The sequence below is a fragment of the Trachurus trachurus genome (assembly GCF_905171665.1).
Source record: "Trachurus trachurus genome assembly, chromosome: 14".
Taxonomy (NCBI): domain Eukaryota; kingdom Metazoa; phylum Chordata; class Actinopteri; order Carangiformes; family Carangidae; genus Trachurus; species Trachurus trachurus.
This window is the reverse complement of record NC_139903.1, coordinates 13,807,005-13,819,307: the sequence shown is the minus strand read 5'-3', so window position 1 is coordinate 13,819,307 and position 12,303 is coordinate 13,807,005. Positions and strand designations below refer to the sequence as shown.

At 39.5% G+C, this 12,303-nt stretch overlaps 1 protein-coding gene across 2 annotated transcripts in view; it reads left to right on the top strand.

Annotated features, from left to right (window-relative positions):
• LOC310997511 (glutamate receptor 3-like) overlaps positions 1–11,713 on the top strand; it is a gene marked incomplete at both ends in the record, with an annotated part of 66,898 nt that extends 55,185 nt beyond the window's left edge. Inside the window, 3 exons of one of the 2 annotated variants that reach the window (XM_083987229.1) lie at positions 2,803–3,050; positions 10,134–10,248; positions 11,468–11,713. In XM_083987229.1, the coding sequence (XP_083843355.1) occupies positions 2,803–3,050; positions 10,134–10,248; positions 11,468–11,713 (609 nt within the window). Of the gene's footprint in view, positions 1–2,802; positions 3,051–3,820; positions 3,936–10,133; positions 10,249–11,467 lie in introns of both variants that reach the window. The other variant, XM_083987228.1, reaches the window with a different exon arrangement.
• Positions 11,714–12,303: the final 590 nt, after the last annotated feature.

The window sequence follows — 12,303 nt, the reverse complement described above, 5'->3', positions numbered from 1 at the left end:
TATAAAGATATTTTGATGTTTGTGCACATTTTTCTACTTCCTGTTTTGTCAGATTATGAAGTTGACTGCAGTGTCATGAATACGGTCCTGACAAACTTCCCCTTGAAAACATTAAGGAAATATGAGAAAGTTTCAAGCCAGAGTTTCCTCCGAGATGCTCCTCCATTTCCAAGCTCAGAATACAAGGTCACGTTAGCCCAGTTTAACGCAGCCTCTCTCCGTTCCCCCTCTATTGTAGACAGCTGTGTACTCCTGCTCCCCGGTGGCCGGCGATCAGCCTCTTGCTGGCCATTTTTAGCAGCGTACTGAGTGTCAGAGCGGGGCTGTGCTGTGCATGTCTGTGGCTGCTCCAGCTGGCAGCCGACTGCACCACAGAGGTGAAGCTGTCACTCCCAGAGTGAGCGGGTCAAATGCGTAAAAAGACAGAAGTATTCCTGAACAAACTGTGCACACGCTAAAACAACAAATAACACAAATTGATGTTTGGCCTGTCATGTGGAGTCGCTGATATTTGACCATGTTAGAGCAGATGAGTGTGAAATAATGAGAGCCTGTAACGCGTGATGTCAGTCTTCGTCTGGCCTGGAGTGGTTAATAACGGTTTGACGTACCAAATTATTGGAGAGACATGGTTTTTATTTTCCCTGATTGCAGAAGTCGTTTGAATACAGTGACCAAAAGGATGAAAATAATATTTGTCGGCTGCTCAGACGAGAACTGCACGGGCTCGACCACAGCAGGGGTCCATTATCTTTCATCAGGCACCAAAGAACAAGACACAAAACACATTAATTCTCTGAGAAATCAGCTAAACTTAGGTCACTGTGCTGGTTTGGTCCAGAAATGTTCAAAACAAACAGGACAAAAAAGAGACATGTTACAATTTGTTATTGTAACACAAAGGCTTTGCCACTCTCTATGTGATAAGAAATATTTGTTGAACTTTCTACCTTTTTCTCTCTGTTTCACAGTATATTTCCCAACATACTAAAATACATGTTGCATAAACAGTATATTAACGTGAAGTGTAACATATTTTTACAATGATAATCTTCAAAATCATCTTTGTTCAGTAAGGTTTTAGCCCAAAATCGATGGATTTAGATGGATAATATTGTATATAAATGTACCAAAATGTAAAAATGACAAATGACCTAATTAACAGTTCTTTCAGCACTTTGAATATTCTGTTAATAACCTACAGTGCGGTTACTGTAGTCGCTACGTATTTCAAAAGTGTTTGACACATTTAAAAGTTACATAAGCACCATTGTCAAATCAAGTGTAGGCTACTGATTGATATGTAAAAGGACTGATTTGATTTGAATATCAAACGATGACGACTTCAGCTGTAACCTGCTGGTCGGAGCACACGCCGAGGAGGAGGAGGAAGAGGAGGAGGAGGAAGAGGAGGTCAGGGCTGTCTGTTATTATTGATACCAAACATGGTCGGCAGTTTGCTTCTGCTGAGCTGCCAGATTGTCAGACTTCAGGCTGCTGGCACCAGGCCCACTACCTCCGCTGCACTGTTTGCATTTAAAGGGTAAATCCACTCTGAACTACAAGAGGCGAAAGTGTCAGTGCTCTGTCGTGTGTGTGTGTGTGTGTGTGTGTGTGTGTGTGTGTGTGTGTGTGTGTGTGTGTGTGTGTGTGTGTGTGTGTGTGTGTGTGTGTGTGTGTGTGTGTGTGTGTGTGTGTGTGTGTGTGTGTGTGTGTGTGTGTGTGTGCGCTGACATGTTGAAACACATTGCACTTCAGAAATGTCCCAACAGGTAATTACAGCAGCTGTAATGGCTGAAGACACCTGATGTCCTGTCACTGTTTGAGGTGTGGGCTGACGGGCAGCAGCCGTTTCCTTGCTGGACCGCACCGTCAGAGCCAGCTCTGTAATCATGACTGGTGCTGACTGACTGACTGTGTCTCCACTACTGCTCAGTGGAGTGCAGAGCTGCAGTCGACCAAGCAGCTCTGGTTCCTGGGGACCTGCAGAGCAGCAGAGGAGCCTGTCCAATACACTGAGCCTCATATCACCTCCATTATGGCAAATAAACTGCTCTCATTAGACGCATCATTGTTGCTAAAGGAGGAGAAGGGGAGCGAGAGAGGGAGAGGGAGAAGTCGTTTGTAACAAGCCTTCGTACCAACCACTTTGTCCAGTTTCACACATAAAACAGAGAAAGTCTGACCTGCCTCTAATACAATCTGTTATGTTCTGGAGTTGAAAATAAGTTAAAATGAAACTATGGTGGGTCACAGAAGTTGGAGGCTGTGAGATACACGATAACAAGTAAAGTGTGTCTCAGAGTGCACCAGGTTTAGTTAAGTTTAAGGCTGTGGCCTGTTACTGCATGTTAGTCTATTTTTGGCTGAGATGAAGTAAGAAAAATCGTCTTTCTCTCCTAATTTTCTTTCATTTTATAATTAAATGTGGCTAAAATCTCAGCTCACTCTCTGTTAGAGGACGTCAGTCTTATAAAATGTAAGATCTGACCACAGTCAGTCCAGACACATTCAAGGTTTTGACCTTCTCTTCTTTTACTTTATGATTCAGTTTCTTTTAAGGGATAGTTAGACATTCAGGAAAATTGGCATCTTTGCTTTCTCACTGAGTTTTGAGTTGAGGAGACTGATACCATGCTCAGCACACAGAGTGGTATCTGTCTTCTCATGTAGCTCTGGATAAGTCGGCAACTGTCACATTTCCCCAAATGTCTAACTGCAGCGGTTCATTATGAATGTGTTTTTTATCGACTACATTTTACTAACCTATTTCATGTCTTCTCTCTGTGTCCTCAAATGCAGCGCTCCAAAATAGCAGTTTATGAGAAAATGTGGTCATACATGAAATCGGCAGAACCCTCAGTGTTTGCCAAGACCACGCCAGACGGGGTTTCACGGGTACGGAAGTCGAAGGGAAAGTTCGCCTTCCTTCTCGAGTCCACTATGAACGAGTACATAGAGCAGCGGAAGCCGTGCGACACCATGAAAGTGGGCGGGAACCTCGACTCTAAGGGCTATGGCGTGGCCACACCCAAAGGCTCTGCATTAAGGTGGGTGGGATAATATAACAATATTCTCCATGTTGTTATAGTATTCCACCTACCCTGATGTCTCCTTTTGTCATTCTCTTCTTCCTCACTCCTTAATTCTTCTACATTTTTTTTTCCAATTGCATCAATGAGTGAACAGTATTATGAGTTATTTGACTTGAATCAACATGTTCAGCCATTTTCTGTTCTGTCCTATGTATATCTGGTCTGTGTCTGTGTTACTTTCTTCTTTCTCTTAAGGTTATTGGTATACTAGTCACATGCAGTAAATCCATGAATGCTGATGTGCACCGTCACCTTCCCCCCAACCTTGTTTGTTTTGCTCTTTTCCCCTTCACCCCTCTCCTCCCTCCTGTTCTCTGTGGTGCCCCCCCCCACCCCCGCCCCCCTTTTGCATTGCTTCTAATCCAACACTGAGATATTTCATTAATCAATTTGCTAGTTAAAATGCTGGTCTGTCAGTTGTGATGAATGTTAAGCTGCATGCTGGATGTCCTTATCTCTAATTCAACAATGACAGAATGTCCCCATCCCGCACACTTCAGTTACAAGCAATGTAACCCTCCATGCCACCTCTCTAATATTTGACATTTTCTTTGCTGTAAAAATGCTTCTTACCCCTCCACACCAGTGAAAATCTTTACCAATTTGTCCCTTCCGTGCTCCCCTTATATACCATTGATATTTATCTCTATTATTTACTAATATTCTATATTAGATTTCTCACGGACCTGTTCATTTTCTTACAAGTTATGTTTTATCGTTTCAAGAAATGCTGTTAACCTGGCAGTGTTAAAACTGAATGAGCAAGGCCTCTTGGACAAATTGAAAAACAAATGGTGGTACGACAAGGGAGAGTGCGGCAGCGGGGGAGGTGACTCTAAGGTCAGCCTCAATGTCACCAAAGTCGGGTATCCTAGAACAGAGTAATCGGCAAGGCTGTCGTCACTGACTGTAGTCTTTTGGGCCCAAACACACGTTACTAGGTTACCAATGAAAATGCTTGTTTTTCCATTTCTATCGTGCAAATGTGATCAACTGGGAACCCTTTACTTGGCTAATGAAGGAGGAAAAAAAGCCCAATTATGAGAGATAAGTGCAGAATTATTGCCGGGGAAGATGAGAAAAGTGAACAAGGAGTTTAATATTGTGCTTTGTGACAGAGTAGTTGTTTTTGTGTTCTTGGCCTGTGGTTGTGAAAGACAGTCACAAAGCTTTACATCTGTTGTTTTTTACATCTACAGGCCAACAGGAAAGCTTTGTATCTTCATACGTTGACCGTCCAAATACTGCCAGAGGGATCAAAGTGAAGCTCTAGTCTGATTCTAGGTTATCAGTATCTCTAAGCTGATAAACAACAAATGCACTCTCCAATTATAGCCGCCTGGGCGTTAGGCACAGGAAACAGCGTTGTCTTGAGGGGACTAAGCATCACAGGCAAACGTGAGAATTCTAATGACGGAGTGAAAACTAACAGTCCAAACTTTTCTGTCCAACATCCTCTCACCGAAATCTAGCGTAAGACTGACAGAAACCTTTGGTTGGTCTTGATCCAAGGCCAGTCAAAGTCTTTCCATGGCCACCCTGACCTGGTAAACCCTGCACTAGTAGAGTGTTAAGATATGACCAGGGGCTCCATTTGTACAAGAGGATTTGATTTAAATTATGTGTTGGTTTTTTCCCACAGTGAACTTGTAGCCTGTCATGTAAAAAAAAACAAAAAAAACAATGAATGAGTTAAAATACATTCAGACATTAAAGTGAGACTATGCAACTTTTGCAAAAGCAGCACCCACAGGTGACAATTACAGAGAAGTAGCACTGATTTCTGATTATTACAAATGGAAAAAGTTGAATAGTCTTGCTTTATATGTCAAGTTAAATCAAGGATGAGGAATTAAATAAAAGAAGAGAAGGTTTTTCAAACTGTGCACATGCTTTCAAGTATACTATATCTTTACGTACACTGTTTTAGAGCTGTGCACGTCAGCCTCAGCTCTGCAGAAGAGCTCGGGCTTTCCTCCAGGTGGGTCTGAAAAAATACAGACACTGATGAGGATTTGGCTTCAATCAAATCTGTTGTACAACTTTTCCATAAATGAGGCCCCTGATCTTGTGTTTCAGATGCCAGGGCACAGTAAACGCCCTACTGTGAATCCATCTCTGCCTCTGCTCTTCAGCTTGCCTCATGACCACAGCTCTCTTGGCATCTTGTGAGAGAAGAGACAAAGCAAACTTTGCTGTTATCCACTATAGTCATTCATTCCTGAGTGAGCAGGACATGGATACTACCAGTGGTATAACACAAAGAGTCGTCTCTTCTCGTGGGCAATTTGCCTCGACCCCCTCGGTTTGAAAGAGTCAATGATCAGTGTGACACTGTCACACCTGACTGCCATATTTCTTTGTCCTTATTTCACTTTCAGAAACAGAAATGCAGGTGTGGGTAATTTAACAAAGATATGTAAATATATTGTATGTAACTACCACTGAGAAACATAAAATTAAAGAATGGTTACCATTGTGCTGCTAAAGTTAAATTTGGCACATACATTTAGAAATCTATCAGATATTTTTATATTTGACGCAGTCATGCTCACAGAACTTGGAAGAAGGTTGAAGCCTTGATATGTTTACTAGTATTTTTTATAAATCAAAGCTGGATCATATGAAATATTCATATCATTGTGGCCAATCTATGTTTCTACTTTGTGATGTTTTTTTCATTGGACATCATACAGAATGTGATTTATGTCTTAATTTGGCCATGAGAGTCAGTACTGTGCATGGGTTTGTTTGTGTTGTGAGTTACTTTGTGTGGTTGTGAATGTTCCCAGATGCTGTTTTCCTGTTTTGCAGACAGACTGAAGGTTAAAGCTCTGGTATCAGAGGGAGCCGAGGTTAATTCATCTGCTACACACAGATGATTAAAAACAACTACAGGAGATGGGCACAATATAAGACACACATGTGCAATGTATTAAATCCAATACAACAATAAATAATATCTTTGTGAAGTTCAAATAAGACGTCAGGTAATACTACAGCCCTCCTCAATAAAAAGAAAAGGAACATTAACGGTTATTAAGCTTCACAAATATAGGATTTATAGCACTGGCTGTTGTATTGTATTCTAATAGAGTGCACAGGTGTTCATGATAATCTGTCCACAGCCTGTAGTATTAATATTAGTATTATTATTATTATTATTATTATTATTATTATTATTATTATTATTATTCAGAACGTCCCTTATTCAAACAAACCTTGATTGAGCAACAGTCTTCATATCTTCAGGCTGGAGAAAAGGTGAAAGTGACAGGAGAGATGGGTCTTAATTGCTGATGTGAACCACCTCATGCAGCCCAACATGCACACCATGGTGGCTGTAAACATATTTTTCAGGATCAGAGCTGCACATGGAGAAGTGAGTGGGTGGACTCACTGAGTCAGAGAGAGAGAGAGAGCCACCGGTAAAAACAAACCTGAGTACTGTTAGTTGGCATTGAATATAAGCCATCCGTTTATTATTAACGTTCTCAGTGATTTGAACATGGCGTACAGTCAGTGTTACATTTTTAAGATGCAGGCTAACAGAGGAGATCCAATACTTGTTGGTTTTGATGTCTCACACTGCCCATGTGCAGGTGAAATAATCATGAGACCAATAAGATCAAGAGGAAAACTATAAATTAGAGACACAAGTGATTGAGAGCCTAAGTGAAATGTAGGTTGGCACTGCAGTTTTTCTGCATATAATGTGCAGAACTATTACTCTGAAAGGGAAGTAAACAAAATGGGCTATACTTAAATTAATTTACTTGAAATTATCACTTGTTTAAATGTTTATTTCATAATTTAGTCCATATGAAATGGCAAATCTAGCTATAAACGATGGTTTAGCAGTAGTAGTAGCATATAAACATTAATCATGATGAATGACACTGTAGCATAGTTGTAATCAGGTATTAGTCTATTAATGGCCTAACAACTGTGATCAATATAGTGAGTTATAGTTTATTGATTTTTCAAATGTTTAAATACTGTTGGATAAAGAAAAGAAAAACAAGAGTTACATTTAGTTTTTTTTGACCGATACATATGTGACTTAATACTATTGTTATATTATATAGTATTATAATATATTGACTATGAAACAATATTGTAGATTTTGGTCACAGGACCTAAGCCTTGGATCAGACAAGCTTTTGTATTTCAGTGTTACAGCTCATAATGGACTTACTATTGCTCTGTTTATAAGCTTGTTCTTTACAAACTCCATGTTTAACTGCACTTGGCAGCTCCATATTGTTATTTTAGGCTGCTGCGTTCATTTGAGTTGTTTGGATGTGTGAAACCAGGTCGGATACTTCACACGTTTCCTCTGTGTGGGGCTGTGAGCCAACTGCTCACATCAGAGCTTCAGAAAGCTCGCAGTGTTTTCTGTTTGAACACTGACTGACAGGTGGAGTTGTTCCCCAACACAGACCAAACTGCAACAGGCAACAGAGCAAAAATACATAAACGCCACAATTTTATGTCTGGAACAAAGTAATTACAAACCCAAGCTGCTCAGAGACGAGGAAGGGAAACAGAAATGATGTTTTTCTCCTCTGAAGTTGCTTCAGCCACGTCTGCCTCCATCATGGTTTCTCTTAGACGCCTCTTATTCAGCCCTGTGCTCTCGTTTTAGGTGTTTAAACTTTTATCATTTTACACAGCGTTCGGTGTTTTCATCCCTATACCGTGAAAATCAAAGTCAGGCTGTTTTTAGTGTGCAACCAAACATCAGCCCTTTGCCTCCAGCCATTGATCGACTGTTTACATGCAATGAGTACAGATCAAATTCAGTTTGATCTCAGTCTGATGTTCAGAAGACGTACAGGAGAAGATATTAATGTTTCTCAACCTGTACCCTGCACGTCACTTTAATATTTAAGACCATGGCCACCACCTGGTGGTGTGTCTGAGGGTCTTTATCTGATGACCAGCAGTCACAGTTCAGAAATGCTCAATAATAACGATAAAACAACATTATCCAATCCAATTCAACATATTACAGAGCACATGCCGTCATTGGGCCTTAGTGAACTTGAAGGGACACATGTCTTTAAATATAAGATGATGCTAAACTGTTAAGACAAACGATAAAATCTTAATTAAAAATCAATACTAGAATGTACTGGAAGCCAGTGAAGGGAGGCAACAACAGGGCAGGTTGGGACAGGTTTATTAGAAAGCAAAGCCTGGTTAACAACAACATAAAGATAATTACAATAGTCTAGGTGAGTTATCATCAAAGTATGAAGTCAGTAAAAGATAAAAAGGAGTTTGGACAGAAGCCTCAGTTGGAAGAAATCAGATTTAATGACAGAAATAAAACAACAATATAACAATCTATTTTGTGACCAAGGTTTGTTTCAATGGGCTAAACATCGAGTGTAGTTCAGGTCCATTTGAGAGGAATCAGAAGCACCAGTGGGTCTAAATGTCATGATATCAAGTTTATGTCCATCCAGGCTTTGATGTCACTTAAACACTCCAGAAATAATTTTGAAATGTCAAGTCTTTGTATTTACAATAACTTAGAAAAGAAGACAGCCAAAATGCTGTTGGACATTGCAGATAATGTCCAATCACAACTTCTTATCTTCATTTTAAGCAGCGGCGATCATCATGATGTGGCAGCGTTGAATCTAAACCTGTGGTTTGAGGGCAGCTTTGTTTTATCTCTTTGTCACCCTAAGGTGCAGAGCCGTGTTTGAACACACTGAAACACAAAAACACTTCAAACCGAGACATGAGTCATTCAGTAACAGTCTATAAAAACGCTTTGATGCTGCGATGCATAAAAGGTGCTTAAACTGTGTTATTATGAAAAATTGCAAATTTTGAAGCAGCACTAGCTCCTTAATGGGAAAAAAAGCAACCTCACTTAAAAGCCTCTTGGTTTGCAATTCGTCCTCATAATGTCTCTGAAATACATCATAAGAGCAAAGATGTTAAGTGTCCAAAATGTGCTTCTGTCCAAAATACAATTACAGATCATTTAGTTCAGATTCGCTCTCTTCTCCTCTCCCAAGACAAATGAAATGAATTCAGAGTTGTACATTTAGTTTCTGCTTTTTGCGTCTGTGAGGCATAATTTTGCGTTTCACTGAGCTCTGACTGGAGAACAGGACAGCAGATCATTCACTTAACACCATGCATGACTTAATTTCATTTATTCTGTGTGTAATCAATCAAAAAAAAAAATAGAATTTGTATTCGATCTGATATACAAAGAACACAGTGGTGAATGCAATATATTTGATGATGTTGGATTACAAACACTGATATTTTTTCTGAAAGGAAATCAGACAGGAAATCAGGCAGTCAAGGAAATTGAGTATAATGTCTTGCAAAACAACCCCACCACCCAAAGAAAAGAAATCTCTGTGTTAAGAGATTGTCTTAGACATCATCTTATCTCAGATAGTGTGAAATCTTCTTTAGAAATTGTGAAGCATTATCTAAACTTGTATATTTTGTCTTAAGACAGGAGACATATTCTAGCACAGGGGGTGAGTGGGGTCACAATGGACACTTCTTTTGCGATTTAAAGGGGTGATTTTGTGAGACATTACCCCTAGTAGGTGTTAATGAAATTGGACTGCTGTGTTTGTCTTGTTAGTCAAGAAAGGGTTCCTGTTAGATCCACCTTGCTAAACATCAAAAAGGCTGCCCATAGCAAAAAAAAAAAAAAAAAAAAAAAGTGCCCCCAGCAATTACTGCCTCTGTTTTCTTTCATTCTGTGAAAGCTATGCAGCAGCTGCTTTATTATGCAAGTTCAAATCTTTCCTCTTCTTGTGATCAGTGTGTGCCGATTACTCAAAGCGATATAGCTGGGGTCTGGCATGCTAGGGTAGTCATGGATTATGAAAGGTCTTATATTTATATACACTGTAGTATATTGCTTGCTATCTGTGATGTGTTGGCCAGGACCCTACTCTATCGCTTTGCACAGTATAAAGTAGTTTAAAAAAAGTTGAATAACATAAAATAACATAATAAAATGTTATTTATGTTATTTCCCACGTGAAGAACTCCTGTAAACCTTGCAGTATTGAAACTCAGTGAACAAGGCATCTTAGACAAGCTGAAAAACAAATGGTGGTACGATAAGGGTGAATGTGGAACCAAGGACTCTGGAAGTAAGGTCAGTCGCTGCAGGTCTTTTTATACTGATTGCAAAATGCATTTTGACCTAACTGTTCATATGCAAACATCTAAAACATACATTCTGTCGGACATGTAAATCATGACATGATATATCTGATATAGTTGCCTGTTTGCCCTCAGAATAACACGCAGAACACTAAAAACTAGATCTGCTTTTACACATAGTCTGATTTTTCACACTCTGATCATGATTCATTACATTAACATGACTTCATTACTGCTGTATGCACACTATCCAAGATTTGTAAAAAAAAAAAAAAAAAAAAAAATACAGCATGATTACACACTATATTTATTCATACCATAAAATTTTGAAGAATTGAATCATAGAATTGAAACCATTATACTGCTATTTTGTCAACCAAACCTCTATTGAAATTTAGTTTATTGGTGTTCTTATTCATTTGTATGCAAGCAGTGTGTATTAATGCTGACATGACCAGCTAGTTTCCCCAAGGCATCCTTATTCTGACCGAGTCCAAACTGACCTTTAAATACCATCTGAGCACAAAGTGGTCAAATGGTATTTAATAGTCTTGTCTCGTAGAGGGAGTGTCAGAGTAAGGAACATTTTAAAATTCATTTAAATAAGTTTATAAGCCAGTTAACTGACTTTATAAGTCTAATATGTAGAATTTACTGCCCCCAAGGTCTACAAAACATCCCACAGGGTTTCGAATGCAAATGGTAAAACTCACATAAATGAATTTCAATATTACTGTTTGGCTTTTTAATAGCAGCAAAATGGTTCAATTCACCTTCCACGGCTTGCCACTTTGATTGTACTTTGAGTGTTGAAGTTGAGCAGCTACAGTATGATAGTGAATCGAGGGTTTAATCTGTAGACCTGTACGACCACGACCGCCTTCCGTTAGAGGTGGTCTCGTAAAGAGACCATAAAGCAGGATAGACAGCAGCTCTCTACATTCACCTTCCCAGCTCTTTAGAGATAACGTGAGAGGAGGAATTAGACACATTTAAGTTGTTCCAATTTATCTCACTTAAAGGCTAAATTAAGCATCTACACCTCAGAGGGTTTTGTAGACACAGTTAGAAACCTCCTCAGAGTTTCTGTTTAGTCATAGTGCAGCAGAATGAACATGTAGGATTTATGATGGTGTGGGTATAAATGTTGTTTGAGGTCAGCCTCAGAGTGCCATTTAAAAAGTCTTAATGGTGGTCTTTACCTCCCCCAGGACAAGACAAGTGCATTAAGCCTGAGCAACGTGGCAGGAGTCTTCTATATTCTGGTAGGAGGGCTTGGCCTGGCTATGACCGTGGCTTTGATAGAGTTCTGCTATAAGTCACGACAAGAAACCAAAAGACTGAAGCTGGCAAAGAACGCCCAAAACTTTAAGCCAGCCCCTCCGGCAAACACCCAGAATTTTGCCACGTACCGTGAAGGCTACAACGTGTACGGGACAGAGAGCGTTAAAATCTAAAAGGGTAAGTCTGCTGCTGCTGCTGTGGTTGTTGTTGTTGTTTCTGTGCTTGTGTTGGACACGCTTTTTTAAATTGAAGCAGGAATTAAGTGGAATCAACACATCTTTAAAAGTGTACTTAATGTGAGTACATGTGTAAGTGTTTCATTCATTTCAAGTTAATTCAGCTTGAGAAGTTTCTGACTGAAGCTCTTGAAAGAATGAATGAATGAATGAATGAATGAATGAGTGAAGTCCTGAGAGTTCATCTAATTAAGTCTCAGCAATATCCACAGAATTCCCAGCATGCATTGTTGGAGTTAAATATAACCAGATCCTTTTACCTTTAGCCTGAGTAAATGATGAATATAGAGTTGTTTCTTTCTTAACAATTAAAATAACCGTGATGAAGGTTTGAGTTCAATCTCTACCTCAGTGATGGAACATTTGCTGATTGAACATAATTCCTTCAGATCGTTGAACTTAATTAATTGAGTTCACATCTCTTCCTCCCCCAAGGCAGCAGGGGAACTAAATGTTGCTGAGCTGAATCGAGTGGAAATGATTTGAGTGTGATGGTAGCTGGAGATTTATTTATTTATTTTCCTAAC